Source organism: Mytilus galloprovincialis, chromosome 5 (assembly GCF_965363235.1).
Source record: "Mytilus galloprovincialis chromosome 5, xbMytGall1.hap1.1, whole genome shotgun sequence".
Lineage (NCBI taxonomy): Eukaryota > Metazoa > Mollusca > Bivalvia > Mytilida > Mytilidae > Mytilus > Mytilus galloprovincialis.
In genome coordinates, this window is record NC_134842.1 from 72202111 (window position 1) to 72223393 (window position 21283).

General features: G+C 32.4%; 1 protein-coding gene across 1 annotated transcript; it reads right to left on the reverse strand.

Annotated features, from left to right (window-relative positions):
* Nucleotides 1–298: 298 nt before the first annotated feature.
* On the reverse strand, nucleotides 299–21191 carry LOC143076357 (ankyrin repeat domain-containing protein 13D-like). The gene is made up of 14 exons (XM_076252088.1): nucleotides 20881–21191; nucleotides 18941–19076; nucleotides 17053–17177; nucleotides 14126–14171; nucleotides 13577–13630; nucleotides 12412–12501; nucleotides 11163–11346; nucleotides 10255–10321; nucleotides 9210–9371; nucleotides 8343–8622; nucleotides 7120–7275; nucleotides 5594–5697; nucleotides 4803–4891; nucleotides 299–3100 (listed from the first exon to the last, which is right to left on the reverse strand). The coding sequence occupies exons 1-14, from the start codon at nucleotides 20974–20976 to the stop codon at nucleotides 2878–2880; spliced, it is 1812 nt and encodes a 603-aa protein (XP_076108203.1). The 5' UTR covers nucleotides 20977–21191; the 3' UTR covers nucleotides 299–2877.
* Nucleotides 21192–21283: the final 92 nt, after the last annotated feature.

Below are 21283 nucleotides of genomic sequence, written 5' to 3' on the forward strand. Positions count from 1 at the left end.
CTAGATGCTTTGGTTTTTGAGTTATAAGCCAAAAACTGCATTTTACCCCTATGTTCTATTTTTAGCCATGGCGGCCATCTTGGTTGGTTGGCCGGGTCACCGGACACAATTTTTAAACTAGATACCCCAATGATGATTGTAACCAAGTTTGGTTGAAATTAGCCCGGTAGTTTCAGAGGAGAAGATTTTTGTAAAAGTTAACGACGGACGACGACGACGGACGACGGACGACGGACGACGGACGCCTGACGCCAAGTGATGAGAAAAGCTCACTTGGCCCTTCGGGCCAGGTGAGCTAAAAAAATGGTTAAGACCCGCTAGCCCCCTTAAGGTTGTAAAAAAAATCCATCATCATCACAAACGATGATTTTAAGGATTTATTCCCCTTAACCTAGGTCTACCTCCTTAAATAAAAAAATATTACAGAAATAAAGTAATCCTCAGGAAATTTCACCAGCCATCTTTTGAAATTATTTATAAGTTTGATTTCTAGTCTGATATTTTGTTCAAAACAACTATTCAAACCATGAACATTTTTAAATAAATTTCAAGGATGTAATGTTTTTAAAACTCATATCTTTGTTTATTCTAAATGTACCATATTCTTATAAACTATTAGCAACTGTTCTGTAGTCAATAAACTAGGGCTTCATCCAATAGATTATTATGGTCCTATCAATAGCTAACATTTTGATTTTTCCTTATGACACAATTGATTCAGTACTTGACACAATAGTTGCAAAACTTGACACAATGCAACATCAATTCAGTATTTATCACAATCAAGTACTTGACACAATCAATTCAGTACTTGACACTATGGACGTACTAAAAACACTATGGGTTCAGTACTTGGCACAATCAATTCAGTACTCCACACTATGGATTCAGTATTTGACACAATCAAATGAGTAATGACAAAAAGTACAAATACTAGACGTTTAAAAATTTTGGTACATTTTGAAAATGTGGTATTTATTTTCTCACTTTTTTTCATAAAATAAACTGTTAATCTATTAACATTTTTCAATGCTCCTTTCTTTAAGCAATAGCAAAATAAACTGCCATATTACCTCAAGGATTTTTCACATTTTGTATACACCATCTAAAGCAAGCTTTAAATATAAATGGATACAAATTAGACATTATAAGATGCTGATGCTGATTAAACAAAGTATCAAAATACAGACACATACATATATATATAACATTGCTTGTTGTGCACAATAAGTGTAATTACAGGTATGTGCAGTCATAACATTCCATCAAGTGATTTAATAATAGACAATGACAGATGTTTCCTGTATATATGCTTAAGGTATTAAACTATCAATTTTGTATTTTTCAAAAATTTCTGTTTGACTAAGATATTCTTGGTTATATTCTTTTGTTGGTTATTTAGTAACCAAATATTTCCTTCCTTTTCAATAAATTATTCAAGCTCCCACCAGTCTAACTGATTTTTTTTTTATTTTTAGCCATGGTCTGTTTATTTTTTTGTGTATATATTGTTTTCATTTTGATAAATAATTTTTTGTCATGTTCTGTTTCTTTCTTTTTCTCTACAGTTACTAAACATGCTAAAGAATTTATATCATATATAAATATGATAAATTTTGATTTGATGTGATGTGACTTGTGTCTGTCCCCATCTGTATTTGATAGAATTAAATATATATATTTTTAATGTGGATTCAATTATTGTGTGGGTAGCAATTTTTAAGGAAAAATTATTTTTTTAAAATAGATTTTGTGGTTTTGACAAGACCATAGGAATTTGTATTTTGTTGAAAATTTTACCCACATATAAATCCATGAATATTTTTTTTACACACACATTTTTTATTGAGAAAATGTGACTTTTTGTTCAATAAATAACTAGGTTTGTATGTTTAAAGACTATATTAATAACAATAGTTAATTTAATAAATTTTAGTCACATAAATCTGACAATTTAAAAACAATAATCAGTTACTTCCCTTTGTCAAGTTGTGTCAAGTTAGGTGAAATTAGAAAAAGAAGGCTAGTATTAATGAATGGCCTACTCCTTCTTGTCCTTTGACTATAGATTCTGTAGATCTCTCCTTGTATCAAATAAAGCCTATTGTAATGTTCTCCCTTTATACAACAATTGTCTCCCCTTGTATCAAATAATTATCTCTCAAAGATTTGCAATCTTTGTATTTTTGTGATTGTTGAACAATGGAAAAGTATTTTAGATCCAAAATGCTATATTATATTAAATTATGGCTATCAAAATTCAAATGTTTATTTACTATGGTAATTTTATCAAAAACTCTCAATGCTTATTAAAATCATATAGTATAAGAATATGGATTTCTTACTGGAGATAACAATAATTAATGACAGACATGAAAAGAACCTATGACCTACACTAACTGATTGCAATTCATAGTCAATCATTGCTATTTTCCCATTTTTTTTCAATTTACAAATTATTATTAGGAATTCAAAAACCTTGCTACAGTTGAATAACAACATAGATTTGCAACAAAATATTGCAGTTCCACAGGTTAATAATATTTCCTTGATTAATGATATTTGTTTCTTTTCTTTGTCCACATTCTTCTTGTCTTTATCCACCTTCAACTCGTTTTTACTTTCCTAGATATTTCCTTATTTGTAACATTGAACTTTTAACAAAGGAATTTTCTTTTCAATGCTTAACAATAATTTTTCATTTTACTGAAAGTTTTCCCAGAAATGTAAAAAATAAATCTCATGTCTTCTTAGAACAAATTCTGATGATAGATTATGTGAATTTTCATATGATAGAATATGTTATTTTATCAGTTGCAAAATCTTCATGAGTTAAATATTTTAGCCATTCACAAAGGGCAAAGTTCAAGACCCATATTACTTTTCCGTTATAGACAATTTAAGAATCATTTCTAGTTGTTCCTCTTCTTGTTTCCGACGATTTGCGTCATCTTCGATTTGTTGACGAGATATTTCTAACGCTACACGAAGTTCTTCATCTACGTCCGATGATATATCACTCACACTAATCATTTCCGGCTGAGTTGTCGTAGGTAATCCATTCTTACCCTGTGACATGGCTAGGCTGTCGGCTATAGCTCTGTAAACAAGTAAGAAAGCAAGTTAATTATAGTGACATGGCTAGACTGTCCGCTATAGCTCTGTAAACAAGTAAAAAAACAAGTTTATTAAAGCGACATGTGTCAATCAAGATAAATAAATTTATATAATTGTACAAAATATAATCTGACACTCAAAATACAACTGGCCCAATGCACCAATACGTCATCTTTTACTTTCAATTCAATATAAATGTTTATGTATCGGTATATAAGATATAAATGGAATCCATCAAAAAGGGAATACTATTTTATTCACAGTCTGACTAAATAGGTGGACTAAAAATTCAAAGCAAATTCAATATCGGTATATAAGATATAAATGGAATCCATCAAATAGGGAATACTATTTTATTCACAGTCTGACTAAATAGGTGGACTAAAAATTCAAAGCAAAAAGATAGTACTGTCAACTGATGACCCCAAAACTGATAATTTATTGAGAGAACAAATGTTAATTTCAAGGGTATAAAATACAGGTATGCTTGTGAGGAGCCTGTAAGTCAGTGGTTGTCGTTTGTTGCTGTGTTAAATATTTATATTTCGTTCATTTTTTGCACATTAATTAGGCTGTTAGTTTTCCCGTTTGAATTGTTTAACATTGCTTCTTTTCCAGGCCTTTTATAGCTGACTATGCAGTATTGGTTTTTTTCATTGTTGAAGGCTGTATGGTTACCTATAGTTGGTAATTTCTGAGTCATTTGGTCTCTTGTGAAGAGCTTTTTCATTGGCAATCATACCACATCTTCTTTTTAATATTGGAGAAACAAATAAACATTTGTAAATTTTACACCTGCAAAAGTGTTACAATTCATAGTCGGATACCATCCTGAAACTAAATTGAAAAAAAAAATCCTTAACCTTGACATTAAAGGATGCCCACTCTATATTCCAATTGTATAAGTTTTTGTTTTAAGCATGCAAGGGAAACTTTAGTAACCATACAGAAACAAATTTTTCACATTTCTTCTTTTTTTAAGAGAATTGTTTAACGGTATAATCACATCTGTCTATAATTCAAAGATATTTTGTGAAAAGAGACACAGAGCATTATGGAAATATTTCTTGTTCTAGAATTTGACAACTGCTGCGATAAAAATCTAAGACCTCAAACCTATTAAAATTTTGAACTAAAACTGAGCCTAAACTAAAGCTACATTCATTGTTGCAATTTTTCAAGAATGGACAAAGATATGATTTTCATTATTGTGATTTCAAAACAAAAGGGCATATAGGTCTTTCGGTCATAAAACTTTCGAGTCAGTTGTTTGTACTTGTACTCGAAAATCAACCAATCAAAATGCTGGATTTCATGTTTCGAGGATGATTTTTGTGCTCCGAGAACTGAGCAAAGTTTTATGACTTCAACCCCAGGTCTATATTTCAGTTATCAGAATGCGAGGTTCTTATTATTAAGATACTCACCCAGTCACATTATTCACATTTATAAAAACTCACAATAATTCATGAGTTTACAGAAATTCAACCCACATATAAAAATAAGGAGATGTGGTATGATTGCAAATAGACAACTATTCAGGCAAGACCAAATGACACAGATGTATTAAACTTTGTTAATTGGACCGGTCTTTTCAATCCCAAACAGTTCTCCCAAGTTTGGTTAAGATCTGATATGACTTTTACAATAGGTTGTATATCTTGGTGTATGTAGAATATATGTACCTTTGCAGTAGTCTCTCCTCTTCATCCCTTGTTCCTGATACAGGGGGAGGAGGGGGTCTAATGTTATTTAATGCCTCCATAAATGTTAGCTGAAAATAAAGCATCATGTAGCTTTTTTTATATACAACCATATATAAGTTCCAAGAGATGTAAAATGGTTTGTTATTATTCCTAAAGATTGCTCATTTCAGTCTTCAGTAAAACTAAACATTTGTTTTCAGTTGTTGTTGAAATCAATCAACCAATTAATTTTCTTTCTAAGCTTTTATGAAGTTTTACCTTACATTAAAATTGTCTTTGTTCATTGATGAAGGTCACAACAGATGATTGAATATATAATTTCATATGTTAAGGTGGTACCCAACACTTTCACTAAAATAAATTTGGCTCGTTTAATTTTCATAAAATTTTGACAAAGTATTTACTTTGACCCTTTAACAAAAATATAAAAATTTTAAACATTTTGAACTAACCGTTTTGTCAGAAAAATTACACTGGTTATATAGTAGTTTGACAAACACCAATTTTGATCATTGAGAAGCTTATTATTCCCTTTACAACACAACGTAATTAAAACGTTAAGCTGATTTTACAGAGTTATCTCCCTGTAGTGTTAGGTACCACCTTAACATCAAATCAGTTGTTCAATAAAGTACAAACATATTTACTTTCATGTGCTTATTTTTTTATGAACAGTTATTTCAAAACAAAACAAAACATTTATCAAATAATTATACCATTCTATATTGACTGAGGCTTTAGATTGAGGCTAATATGTTAAGATAATTTACCTGATCATTTTCAGTACTACTTCCACCGTCCATCAGACTCTGTTGTATAGCAAACTGTAGAAGTTCATCGTCTTCATCTCGTAATCGTTCATGGTGACCATCACCTGCAAAATATAATCAATACACATTGACCATAGACATTTTGGCTGATAGGTCAAGGCTTGTTTAATTTTTTGCTGTTTTAAACTAAAATTTGTTTGGCTGTCCAAACTTCTGATCTTAAGTGTTTGTGATGAATTTACACCAGAAACAGTCTGTGCCATACTGGTTTAGAGTTTGTCTGACCAAAAAAGAAATTTGACCTTTTCTACTATATTTCAACTAAAAAATCTAAATTTTTCTCTCTGACCAATTGAATTTTTTCTGACATTTTCAAACTGAGTTTGGGATACACTGCAGAAACATGTGCTGTGAGAACCCAAATCATATTTTATGTTTTTTTACAACTGCAGAATGATATTTAAACATATTAACTTGTTAGGGATTGAAGCAGATACCCAAACAGCTATATCCTCGAGGAGGATCAAAACATGTCTCCTGTACAACACAAGTGCCTTCATCCTCTATCACAGTAACACCATCTACTGACTGTAAACTTACCCAAACGACTGTATCCTCGTGAAGGATCAAAACATGTCTCCTGTACAACACAAGTGCCTTCATCCCCTTTCACAGTAACACCATCTACTGACTGTAAACTTACCCAAACGACTGTATCCTCGTGGAGGATCAAAACATGTCTCCTGTACAACACAAGTGCCTTCATCCCCTTTCACAGTAACACCATCTACTGACTGTAAACTTACCCAAACGACTGTACCCTCGTGGAGGATCAAAACAAGTGTCCTGTACAACACAAGTGCCTTCATCCTCTATCACAGTAATGCCATCTACTGACTGTAAACTTACCCAAACGACTGTACCCTCGTGGAGGATCAAAACATGTCTCCTGTACAACACAAGTGCCTTCATCCTCTATCACAGTAACACCATCTACTGGCTGTAAACTTACCCAAACAACTGTACCCTCATGGAGGATCAAAACATGTCTCCTGTACAACACAAGTGCCTTCATCCCCTTTCACAGTAACACCCTCTACTGACTGTAAACTTACCCAAACGACTGTACCCTTGTGGAGGATCAAAACATGTCTCCTGTACAACACAAGTGCCTTCATCCTCTATCACAGTAACACCATCTACTGGCTGTAAACTTACCCAAACAACTGTACCCTCGTGGAGGATCAAAACATGTCTCCTGTACAACACAAGTGCCTTCATCCCCTTTCACAGTAACACCATCTACTGACTGTAAACTTACCCAAACGACTGTACCCTTGTGGAGGATCAAACATGTCTCCTGTACAACACAAGTGCCTTCATTCTCTATCACAGTAACACTATCTACTGACTGTAAACTTACCCAAACGACTGTATCCTCGTGGAGGATCAAAACATGTCTGCACTACAACACAAGTACCTTCATCCTCTTTCACAGTAACACCATCTACTGACTGTAAACTTACCCAAACGACTGTATCCTCGTGGAGAATCAAAACATGTCTCCTGTACAACACAAGTGCCTTCATCCTCTATCACAGTAACACCATCTACTGATTGGTCTAAGGCATTGATATTACCAAATGTTATTCTGGCATTCAGTACATGGAATAATGGAATTTCTACAAAATATAAGTATGAAGATAGTAGTTTGAGGATTCATCTGCTTAGAACTATGAAAAGCAACAGATTCAGGATAAAAATGTATGAAGTTTTGAACATCAGATGATATTTGTTTCTGTGGGTAATAATAAGGGTGGAAACAAATGAAAACAAGAAGTAATTGTAACAGGATGCTGTTACGAAGTCTCCCAAACAAAGCCCCCATATTCATTTGATTTGATTAATTGTCCCATTCAAGAATCACCTGGACAAAAAAAAGTGGAAGAAAAATAATAAGAAAAAAAGAAATGAAAAATAACAATATGTCACCCCAACTCTGTTGAGGGTGCCATAATAATACAGAAAAAGAAACAGAGGAAAAGCAATATGTCACCCGACATTGTCGATTGGGTGACATAAAAAGAATAATAAAAATAATAAGAACTGAGCAAAAACAATAAGTCTCCAAACTTTGTTTGGGAGACTTAATAAATATATATATATAAAAAAAAAACTGTGCCTGAGGACATGTATGCCATACTACCCTGTCAGACTTTGCAATTTTCTAAATAATAAAGGGATATAACTCTTAGAACAATTAACGACATATTGGTATAATTACAAAAATTTATACTCTCTGTGTATTGTGGTTGTTAGCATTGTGTATCCATTTCATTAAAGTTGCATCAGCCATTTTTCAAATTTATAAAGGGACATGACTCTAAAACAGTAAGTGACTCTGAATACTGTCTGGGAGTTATGATTCTTTGCATTGTGTTTCATAAAATTTGCACAAGGAAAACTTATGTTAAAGTGTGAAAACGAAAATGGGAAATGGTGCCCTCTAGATGGTTATTTCAGTTGTTGGGTTCCGTCTCATTGACGCATACCAGTTATATTCCACATATCTGAAGTTAAGAATGCTTTGCTTTTTTAAAGATATTGAAAGTGAATGATTCTGTCTTTTTCTAAACAATTCACCACGATGGTGTGAAATGAATCTGATACTGATTTAGATTCAAAGTATATCTGATACATAATTAACAGTAACATTAAATGATAAATACTAATAGAACCCTATACTCACCTATTTTGACAGGGAACCCAGCTGGTAACTGTAATGTTATAAAGTCCCGTAGTTTTTTAAAATGTGCATTGCTTGCTGACATAAGATCTATAATTGGCACAACCTGTTGTTGTAATGAGAGAGGATAATTCTCACACAGCCAGAGGGTGGCCTTGAACTTCTGAGTTTTGGTGGTTTGGTCGAGTGGTCGTCCTACATCTCGATCACCTAAATCAATGACTTGACTGAAATATTCCTCCTTTGTTATAGAGGTTGGGTTGTATGACAGGGACGTTAAATCCTAAAATAGATTTATACAAACGATCATTTTAATCGACTGGTTTAAGGGGGTAGACCTTGGTTCAGGGAGATAACTCTTTAAATCGGTTAAGCGTTTGTAAAAGTCAAGTTCATCAATGTATTTTAAGCATTTACCTGAAACATATTGAAATTTATCTATGTAACCTAGAAGCTTAGAATATATTTTTGAAAATGGTTGACACAAACGTCCTGATGATTTTAAGAGTTATTTCCCTTAACCTAGGTCTATCTCTTTAATAAAATATTTGTAATTAACAATAAAGTATTAATCATTTAAACTATTAATGCTTTAATTGAAGAGTACTGTAAACCAAGTGTTGATATGCACATAATGAATATTTCATTGGCATTTTTTAAACGCGTTATTACATTTACAGTGAGGTGGCAATGTGTTTCTGTTAAAAAAACATATTACAAGTATTCTACATGAACTTTTATTTAACAAGAAAAAACCCTTGTTAATTAATAATTCCATACTAAAACACTTATCTCATTTGAGGCCCCTTGTTTTTATTATGCTCCTCTGCTAGCCCTAGAAATGATTCCAGGGGAGTTCTAGACACTTACCCCATTTGAGGCCCCTTGTTTTTTATTATGCTCCTCAGCTACCCCCAGAAATGATTCCAGTGGAGATTTTGATGAGTTCTTTCTACATTTGAGTTTATCTTCCTGTGACAAGTGCTCTGTTCTAGTTTTGGTGACTAACTCAACGTTAGAGGCACTAAAAACCTACAAACACAAAAAAACAAATTATGGTGACTAACTCAACGTTAGAGGCAATAAAAACCTAAAAACAAAAAACAATTTTTTTTATTTTTGTAGCCTTTTTCTTATGACTTTCAAAGAAAGAAAAGAGTTAACCAGTAAAATAATTTTATGTGTCCTTCCATGATAAATCTGTTAAAATCTAAATTGAATTTAAAATTATAAACATATCATATTACTGTTTAAAATTAGACTGCGGATATGTACATAGAGTCATAGACATAGGTGTAGATGTTCATGATATACTTACATGAATTGAAGATAAACAACCTCTCTATGTTCTTGTCCCAAGCCAGGAGTCTAGAACAGTGGTTGTCATCTGTCATAAATGATATGTGTTTTTATGAAAGCTTAAATCAAGCTATTGTGTTGTTTCACATTTTGTGATCATGGACAATTAAAGTGTATTTTAACAAATGGGTTTGCTATAGGACGACATATTTTTCTTATCATTAGGTCTCTGGTGGATAGGTATCTCATTTGCAACTATAAAATTGAGAATGCGCATAAAATTGAGAATGGATTTGCAACTATACCACATCTCAATTTGTTCATGTTATGTTTTTCTAAACCTGTATTAATTTTTTTACCTTGTTTTTCAAACAAACAAAAATTCCTAAATACTGTAAACCAAATTATTTTTGCGGATAATTTATTTCGCGTTTAGCCTTTTCGATTCCAATTTGCGGTAATTTAATTTCACGATTTTCTAACTAACTAGATGCAGTTAAATAAGGAAAGATGCAAGTTTTACATATTCCCGATTTAAATTCGCATTTATTTTTCTACTCGCGAAAGTCGCGAAAATAAATCGCTCGCGAAATTTAGTTGGTTTACAATAACATACTTTAGCTTCATGTGTATTAACATTCTCTGTTCTATCACTTCTCCATCCCCATATACCAGACTTGTTTCTATATAAAAAAAAGTTATACTAAATACTATACATTGTATATGGACTGCATCATAAATAATTTACAGTCAGTAATGTATATCAAACTTATAAAAGTATTTCAATCACAGTTATCTACCTTTTATTTTTGGAGGTTTTATCAGTTGTTTTGGGAGAATTCTCAATTTTTAACATGTCCCACGGACACTCATTGAGAAAACATAGATATTTGCATTGATTGTTCTTTAGAAATGAGCTACAAAATGACTATCCTCCCAAGCCACATAGTAAAAAGTTTCAGAGTTACAGTGGTGGAATCTGTTTCTCTTATGATTTTAATGCTTCCCTTTCAAAGATTTGAGGAAAGTTGTTTACATTTTCTTTGTCTGCATGTATAGAGTTATCTACCTTTCAAATGATATTTTTTCTGTGTCTGCATATATAGAGTTATCTACCTTTCAAATGATATTTTTTTTTTGTGTCTGCATATATAGAGTTAAATACCTTTCAAATGATATTTTTTTCTGTGTCTACATATGTAAAAACGATAGGATTAGTAAGTCTGGAATTTATAGAGTTATCTACCTTTAGTCTGGCACATACACATATAGAGCTATCTCCCTTTAGTCTACCACATATAGAGTTATCTACCTTTCAAATGATATTTTTTCTGTGTCTGCATATTTAGAGTTATCTACCTTTCAAATATTTTTTCTGTGTCTACATATGTAGTAACGATAGGATTAGTAAATCTGGCACATATAGATTATCTACCTTTAGTCTGGCACATATAGATTATCTACCTTTAGTCTGGCACATATAGAGTTATCTACCTTGAGTCTACCATATATAGAGTTATCTACCTTTCAAATGATATTTTTTCTGTGTCTACGTATGTAGTAACTATAGGATTAGTAAGTCTGGCACATATAGAGTTTGAAGAGGGGTCCATCACAGACGTGTCAAAGTTCTCCGGTAAGATGGCCATAGTTTCAGAAAACACCTCTTTTTTATCATGGTCAATTTCCATCACAGTTGCGCTTCTTTCTAGAAAAAAAAGGAAGAGAATGTTAATACTTTTCCAATGCCAGTTTTCTAAAGGGATAATTGTTATCAATTTTAATTCCATTTATAGTTTTGAAATTATACAGATAAGTAGTATCATACTGTTCATTTTGATGATAGCTACAGGCTCACTTAAAACGAGTAGAAGAGTAATAAATCTAGACATGGATATAGTTAATGCATTATAGTTGTACAGAAGAGAGAAAAGACAGATGGGCAAATGATCTAGTAGGCTCATACAGTCATAATCAGTCGTTGGTTTGGTGTGAGATATATTTCATCCCAGCTCTAGTTTATACTGTCAGGATCAAGCTTAAAATAAACTGTTATCACAGAGATATGTTTCTCCTTTTTGTAATTTTGATTATGCTAATGTTGGAATCAAAATAGCAATACCTTAACATCTTACACAAGTTATGCACATATTCAAAGTCAATGAACCATGACGGAGTTACATGGCTAAACAATCTTAATGTAAATGAGATGTACCAATGCTAATACAACTGCATACCAAATACCATTGACTTATTATAAGTCGTTCCCAAATCTAAATACAAAAATTAACTTGTAAACTATGTAAAAGCTTCAAATTCAATGAAGTATGAAGAGGGGATGGGGCTATATAATCTCCATGGAAACAATACTTGCAAATTTGCATACCAAATATCATTGATTTAACATTAGCAGTTCATCTTAAACTGATCTAATCACAAACCAATACATGTAAACTAAGCAAACGTTTCAAGTCAATAGACCATAACTGTTGGGGCAGGGCCAAATAATCTCCATGGAAATGAGGTGTGCCAATGCTTATACAACTGCATACCAAATATGATTGACCTACCACTTGTGGTTCATCATTAACTAGACCTAATCACAAACTAATGCATTGTTGACGCTGTCAACACCGCCACCGGAAACAGCATACCTATGTCTCTCTTTTTGACTCTGTCAAGGCGAGACAAAAACTATATCATAATGGAACATATGTCCAAATATTCCCAATCCAAGTTTGTATTGTCAGAGGTAGTGGGGCTATTGACTCACCTGTTCCTTTAAATACATAACTTCTATTGCCCCTCTCCCAGTTCGTGTTATCAAATCCAAGCAAAGTTGTATCTATTCGAACATTAGATCCTAAAAGAAAGAATTATTCAATAATATTTACTTTTACTACTTGAATCATTTTTAGTCATAAAATGCTGATATTTGTGCTCAGTTGATACAATGTGGAATATTTTATTATCTTGAAGCATCTATGGACTCACCAGTTTTGAAAGAGTTCAGGACTTGTAGACTTGCCTTTGTTAGAACCCTTATTGGTTGTTGTTTGTTTAATGCCAAGTAGCCCTGCGAAAAGTCAGTGCTGTTACTAAGTCACTAACTAATAGGTCAATAAATAAAATTTTACGTTAAATGACAATAATGTTACTAATAGAATAGTCTGATGTTTTGGTCATACTTGCAAATTTGCATCCACTATCTTAATGTTATTTTTTGCATTTTTTTCTTATTCTTAGCTTAAACATATTTATTTATAGTGGATTGGGAAAACTAGTTTTGCAACTTATATTAATCCCTTTTCACTTTGCGGGTGCCAGTGCTGCCTTGTAGCGGCATTAGCCTGCTCATTTTCGAAATCTACAAGGGTGTCTTTAACGTGCAAGAGATATGGATCTCTTTTAACAGGGGTCAGTCATTTATCGTCCCCTTCCGACGGACTATCATTGTTTCCTCGAGACCATACTCGTAAAGGGTGTCGAGGGAGAGCCGAACATTTTCCTGAAATTTTCATCCCAGACAGGAATCGAACCACGAACCTTTGTGTTAGTAGTCCGATGCACTAACTAAAACACCACGGCTCTCATCTTAGCTGATTTAAATTTGCCCTGACAGTTGATTGCAATCTCATAATCAGTGTGTGGTTCATTTGATTTCAGTTCTAAGGCCAAAATTCTATTATTACGTCCCTTTTTCTTGCTTTTCTCAAAATTTGCTATTCACGAAAATAGGCAACCCAGTCTGATGACAATACATCATGTACATAGAACAAGTAGAAAAAAAGCATCTGTCTGTACATGCTGTATACCATGTATAACATTAGAAAAGAAAGATAAAGCTTGCCAACATTTGATCTTAAAATCAATAAAGAAACAGAATTATCTGGCTATTTTGGTGAAAATGGAAAAGAGATTCTCATCATTAAACCTACCACTTTTATAAACTCTGTATGTATCACTGGGACACATTCTGGACACAAGAGGCACTGAAAGAAAATAAAATTATCTTTAATCATTGTTTTCTGGTTAATGTTTAAAATACTAAATAAATACATGTACATCCTATCATTTATAACAACAACTGAACATTACTTATTCTGACAACATAGACAACGGATTCAGACTAATTTTTAACTAAATTATTATATTTCTCAGACTTATCCAAACTTGGGAATGTAAATTTTAAGAATTTCCCAGGGTTACTGTAGCTTGTAAATTCGCATTCTGTATAATGTAGAATGATTTAGTTTCGTGGGTTCCAATGTTCGAAGATCAAGAAAACATTGTATTTAAGTTGATATATATATGATTTTGTGGTTTCACAAAAGTCTACAAATAAGCCTAAAGAAATTTGTATTATGTTGCATTTAAATTCTTGGTTCGCTACTGTACCCACAAAATCAAAGAAAATGGTATTCCCCAAATTATAGTAAATCCTCAGTTTACATGGTATAATATAATTATAAAATTCTTAGACTTACCCCAGCTTGTAAACTCCCACTTCATCTCTACGTAAAAATCTGGAGACTGAAAGAGTTGATTGAAATATGTTAAAATCATGCCAAGCAAATAGTTTAAAGGAATCTATATATTGTTATGCGTTTACTTTTCTACATTGGCTAGAGGTATAGGGGGAGGGTTGAGATCTCACAAACATGTTTAACCCAGCCGCATTTTTGCGCCTGTCCCAAGTCAGGAGCCTCTGGCCTTTGTTAGTCTTGTATTATTTTAATTTTAGTTTCTTGTGTACAATTTGGAAATTAGTATGGCGTTCATTATCACTGAACTAGTATATATTTGTTTAGGGGCTAGCTGAAGACGCCTCCGGGTGCGGGAATTTCTCGCTACATTGAAGACCTGTTGGTGACCTTCTGCTGTTGTGTTTTTTTCTATGGTCGGGTTGTTGTCTCTTTGGCACATTCCCCATTTCCATTCTCAATTTTATATATATAAACAAACAGTCAGTTCATCTTAAACACAAAAATTATATGCACGTATATAATCATGATAATCATGATAATCATCATATTTTTGGGGGGTTAAAATTCTGCAAGTTTTCTATATCTAAAATCGATTTTTACATATATCCCTATTGGTAAATCAATTATTCCCAATTTAAGCTAAGAGGGGGGTTGGGGGGGGGTCAGTGTAAAAACTATGTGAATTATGTTTTTTATCCTACATTGAACTTTTGATGTCGTCCCTTACCATCAGGATCATTAATTAGACCTGTCGATCAGTAGGTACCAGCAGTCATTTGCATGGTCATGGATCCAAGATTTTGATAATCTCCATTTACGACAAAATATTAACATATAACACAGAGAGATCAATATCATCAAACAAAGTTCTTCTCATGCATCATGTATATGAATGGATACCTTTTTCAAAGTGAATGACTGCTTAAATATGACATGTATAAGGAATATTGTAAGTTTTAATTGTTTCCCTTAATTTGATTTGGGTAATACTGGGGTAGTTTGAATTTCATGGACAACAATTTGCTAGTTGCTAATACCCTTCTAACCAGTCAAGAAGTGTATAATAGTGTGTACACCATTGAAAGGAGTTTTATATGGGTCAATCCCTAATGTGAGTTCAATTGAGGAACACATTAGTTGTGTGTACCGGTAAACAAAAAAATCTATGCGCAGTGATATTACCCATGTTCCTATTTTTTTACAAGTGACTGAGCTTTATTATTTGTGTTGATTTGGAAAGTATAGGACCATACAATAAATGTGTAATACCTTATAATATGGAGTTTTTAAATTTATTCAAAATATTAAATTTTTAAAGAAATTATTGTGTGAAAAAGGGATATTTTACCATGAAGTATAAGAGCCACATCACAAAAGTATTTTTAAGGTATGCTAATTAATTTAAGGGAAAATAAATCTCACTTCGTCCCCCGAAAATTTAACCACATATGTGAAAATGTCTCAGCATCGAAACAAGCCATCATACATATCAAAATTTACGATATGGACTGAGCTACAGAAGAAAACATTACCATTACTGCTATGGAGAAAAGATTGCGCACATTGCCCCATATGATAATAGTTAAAACAAGTGACCTTCACCTACGTTCAATAGAGCAGTTTACCTACATTCAATGGAGCACTCATTTCCTGTTCAAGTAACAATGTACTTTATTCCACATAGGAAATGTTTTATATTTTATTGATAATTACTTCCTGTCACAATGACTAATATACATTTATATATATACATAATATATCAGTGGTCTCGCTAGCCCAAAATAGAAGGGCGCTGCGCCCTGGGTGCCCTCAGCCGCGCCCTGGGTGCCTTCATCCGCGCCCTTCTGCCCTGACGTCTTTTTCCAAAATTATCTTGTGCCGTTTTGGTAAAATTTTGTTTCATCGATTTCTGATCTCCAAGTTAATTACATATATGACACCTGTGTGATTGCCCCCAGGTTAATCATGTCATTACAATCAATTACAAGGATAAAGACTTCAAAGGTGTATAAAATAACCAGGTAATTTAATTAGGACAATGTATCTTTTTATCATACTTTTGATGAATGTGTCAGCGAGTGTGTTTAGCTTGGGTCGGCATTTTCGATCTCCAAGTCACAATGGAAGAACGTATATAAATGAAGACTTTCATGACTTTAGAATTGAATTTAAGTCATCAAAATAAAACTATGCCTTTACAGAAATGCCTTCCATCTCAACTTGTTAGCGACAAGCACAGTTTTTAATTAACCCAAACGTGGTGGAAATTGATTTTGGAGTTACTTCCCCTGTTTAAGCTTATTACAAATTTGTGCTCTAAAAATATTATCTACTATAAAAAAAAGGAATACATTACCAATTGAATATATAATAACATAATAATGTTACCTTAAAGATATTAACTGTCTTTGAACATATTAAAAAATGTATATTGCAATTTCTACTTGATAATTATACTTTTAGCAATCCATGTTCTAAACATTGTTAAATTAGTAATGCTCTCAGATTCAGATCTCATGATGTATTTAAAGCTATAATTTATATATAGATAAAAAAAAGAAAACACATATTCTTTGATAATGGGTAGAGTGAAGTTAAACCGTAAAAACATAATATGTTGATGAAGATCATTCATAACTACACAAACAATAATATAAAGACTATAGTTGAAAAGCATCTTTATTTAAAAAAAACCAACATATACAGTAAAAAAAAAAAAAGAGATTCGTTAACTCGTGATACACACAGAAACGTAGACAAAAAAATGAGCAGTGCCTTTTCTTATCATAAAAAGTGCCCTGCCCTCCACTGGCACCCTGCCCCTTTTGATTTCTAGCTAGAGCACTGTATATATATTGCTTCCACATAATTACATCAATAAATTTATATCATATACCATCTGTATTCTATAGTCATTCTATACATACCTCTTTTAGTTTCTGTAGAAGTTCTGGAACACCAACAGTTCTCTTACTATATCTCTGATAATCCCTATGCTTTAGTACTATCTGTACAAGTTCAGGGTCACCAGTACTGACTGCCTCATGCAACACTATAAAATTAATAAAAAGATAATATTTACATGATTTTTAAAAAAATCAGATTAAAAAATGTACAAAAATGTAAACTAATTTATATTAACATGATATATTTCTGTAAAATTCCAGACTTCATGACTATTATGAATAATATGATGAGTTGGTTATATATCAACAAGAAAGCAACCCAACAACACAAAAACAATCGAAAGACATCAGTCAGGGGTTCTACTTGTACAAGTTATTTTTATTTACATGTTTACTTGAACATGTTGAAGAAGTAAAAAAAAATTATACTTATATATATAAGTAAATTTGTAGGATACTTTTACAAGAGAATCATATTTACTTGTAGAGGTAAAAAAAAATGACTTAGTTATGTCTCTTAGACATTAACATTTTTTTTACTTATGTATGTGAAAAAGTCATCTTATCTTCATTTTGTAAATTCTTAGGATTTCTTTGCTCTAATAAAATTTTAATTTGTCTGCCCAAATGTCTTTACTTATCATTTAAGCATAATTTCATGGATAATGAAAATCCCTCTTGTCTGTTATCTTCAGAACACTGGTAATTTACAAGTACAAAAGGCGCAATTTTTGAAGGCTTTCCACAAATACTTAAGATCTTTGTGCAATCAGTTTCTTTGTCGAATTAATGAGATGAAACATTGAACTCTAATCAAAAATTAGAGCTAACCTGGGAAAATTCAATAAAGGCATGATTTTACATCTCAAAACTTTAGAATTTTGGTGGGATTGTAAAAAAAAAATTAATTATACAAGGGGAGATTATTCAAACATTAAAATTTACTTATACATGTTATATAAGTTTTTTTTTTTTTTACTTCTTCAAGTAAATAAAAATTACTTGTACAAGTAGTACCCCTGACTGATCTAGAAGTCAGCAAAAGGATTTCAACAAAATCAGGAGTGTATATATTCAATAAGCTCTAAATTGCCCACAGTCTAACAAAAGATGTGAATAAATTTAACAGAGACCATCAAAGTGCTTTCATCTGGCCATTTTATTAGGAATTTTTAATCACCTTTAATTTATGTCCTATATAGCCAATAATGTTTCAATTTTCACCATAAATTGATTTTAAGCATGGTTAATCAGATGAGTCTTAGCTATTTTGTATTTGTCAAACCCTGACCAATATCTGTGACTTTTTAACATTAGCATTAATCATTAACAATAAATTTTCTATACATGCTATACATGCCAAACATTGAACTCGCCTTGTGAATACATGTAACTATCTTTTTTTTTGTAACTATCTGTATACTTTCACCTTAGTAAGAAGTCATACGTACATATTGTACAATGGGAATGTTGAAGACCATCAGTGAGGCCATAAAAAAGAATAGGTTTGTTTGCCCAAACCCTACCTACCCAAATTCTTTTATTGTCCTGATTTGAAAAAGTGTTTTTTTAATGAGATAGGCATGAAGACTAATAAACATCCGATACTTCAATTTCTTTAAAAAAAAAAAAGAAGAAGAAAATGCCTACCTACCTACCCACTGTCTCAACCTTGAGTAGGGTTTAGGCAAACCAAAATATTTTTAATTGTGGCATGACCAATAGCTGTTTTGTATATATATAATGCATGATATGCCTGTGAGTGTTATAGATCGACAATTATAAATGATTATAATACTACATTACCTTACACATGTTACATGTATCGTTATTTTGCTGCTACTTTGAACATCAAAGTTGACCATACATTTTGTACATCAATCATGATTACAATTAGCTAAAAGCCTACCTGACCAATAGCCTTTATTTTCAGCATTTGCATTGGCTCCATATCTAAGCAGTGTCTTTGTACTCTCCACATGACCCAGACATACAGACAAATGAAGAGGTGTCCTGCCTCTAGGATCTTTCAATTCTTTGTTATGCTGAAAACAATAAAGTAGTTAAAATTACGACTGCCTTACAGTTTATGTAAAGAACATGCTTGCTTGACCGTCTACAGTTGACCGTCATCTGGAAGTTACTGACAAACTTGGGAGTGTTCTGAGCTGTGACTAAGGACTTCTATATATAATGCACTTGGACATGTTGGATGGTCTAGATCTTGCATGCTTTGAAACTTCATTCAGCATGTTCAGGCAACCTTTGTGCTCTATTGGCAAAAACTTGAATTATGTCAACCAGTCTATGAATTTAACCACAATTTCTTTTATGTTCTTTGTTATGTTCACAGTTAGCATAAATTTGTTCTTGCAAGTGATAAGTTGTCCACCATGATCAGCATGATCAGGTCTTTTCACAATTCTGACATACAGCATGATTAACAGACAGAGAACTACAGATGTAAAGTTCCATAAAAGCTCATATATTTGCTTGTTCACAATGCCTGCATTAATCAGGAGATGAAAACATTATCTTCATGTACATGTACCTTGGGAAAAGTTCAAAATAAAGAACCAACAACATGAACAATGAAAAACATTTTCCGGCTGAAAATATGAAAATCCAGAAATTTTAGATTTTGTGTTGACTTGATTATAAGATATGCATGATATGAAATTCAGAAAATAGAGATAAACAAGAATGTGTCCTCAGTACACGAATGCCCCACTCGCACTATCATTTTCCATGTTCAGTGGACCGTGAAATTGGGGTAAAAACTCTAATTTGGCATTAAAATTAGAAAGATCATATCATAGGGGACATGTGTACTAAGTTTGAAGTCGATTGGACTTAAACTTCATCAAAAACTACCTTGACCAAAAACTTTAACCTGAAGCGGGACAGACGGACGGACGAACGAACGGACAGACGGACGGACGGACGAACGGACAGACGGACGGACGGACGGATGCACAGACCAGAAAACATAATGCCCCTCTACTATCGTATATTTAGAAAGAGGTCACGCATCTAAATCAAATAATGACAACATTGAAAGACAATGTTTTATCTTCTAAAGAAAAATATGAATGAGAGCCTTAAAAACCGGAGATAATGTTAATTAACCTTACAATGCAACCACCTGGAACCACACTTAATGAGGTAAACACCTGTGTTTAGTAAGGATGTTCAATAGAATAATTAAATATAGATAGCTCAAGTCCTTGTGAACTCTCTGACAGGTTTTTGCTGTCATAGGTGGTGTACATGTAATTTGGCCACCAAGTATATAAAATTAAGTTTTTTCATCAACATAAATAGACTTATAAACAAGTCTGTCATTTTATGACTTAGATAAATCTAAAACTGAAAACACATTTTTATAATAAATACATGTTTTGACTTCTTTAAGTCAAAAACAAAAATCGACTTGTTTATGTCTGAGCTCTGACTGGTAAAGCGAAAATAGAATCCTCCATCTACATAGTACCTGTAAAATGCCTATTATCCATTTACAAACTAACCATGAACTCCAGTAATACCAATGAACTCTAGCAAATTTGTATATCTAATTACCAAAAACAAATGTAACAGCAAAAAAAATATGAATTTACACAGCATGTATAAAAAAAAAAGGTAATTTAGGGCTCTTTTTTTAAATACAATAAAATGGCAATATCCCAAAAAATCACACATTTTAATAAACAACATGATTTAAAGCTTTTAACAATGTAACCAATTACTGCGCTGACAAAAAATATTGACCTGGTGCATTAGTAATGAGGAAGAAATTAATCACTTTCTATTAAAATTCTAAAATCACCAGAAATCAATAACTTTACTCACAATGTCCTTTGCCAATTCTTTGTCTAATTCACCAAAATTGTTATCCCAAACAAGCCAGTGAAGTGGGAACTGTTCCCCTAATGTCTTAGCTGACATTCTGTCTAAAACTTATTCTCTTCACTTTGAAAATACATTTTGACAGACGAAAATATGACTCATTTGTTGTGGTAGGTTTTAAATCTTCTTCCTTGTGGTTTACGACACCGTTGATCGATTTGAAAATTAATTATTAGATCTATAGAAAAAGGTAGTTGAAAAAATGATAGATCCAAGAACTATCAGCAAAAAAATAGTCCAATACACCTTTTTTTTTTTTTATATTTTACGACATTAATAAAGACAATCCGAAACTGCGATTTGGTATCAAATTTCTTTTTTGTAATTTTTTTCAAGAAAAACATAT

What these genes read in the sequence shown, in the direction of transcription:
- LOC143076357 (XM_076252088.1), bottom strand. Translation starts at nt 20,976, where the DNA reads ATGTCAGCTAAGACATTAGGGGAACAGTTCCCACTTCACTGGCTTGTT. An exon ending in TGGGTTCCCTGTCAAAATAG is followed by an intron (nt 7,276 to 8,342) that starts GTGAGTATAGGG and finishes TATATTTTGTAG; the next exon opens with AAATTCCATTATTCCATGTA. An exon ending in GAGGAGAGACTACTGCAAAG is followed by an intron (nt 3,101 to 4,802) that starts GTACATATATTC and finishes ACTTGTTTACAG; the next exon opens with AGCTATAGCCGACAGCCTAG.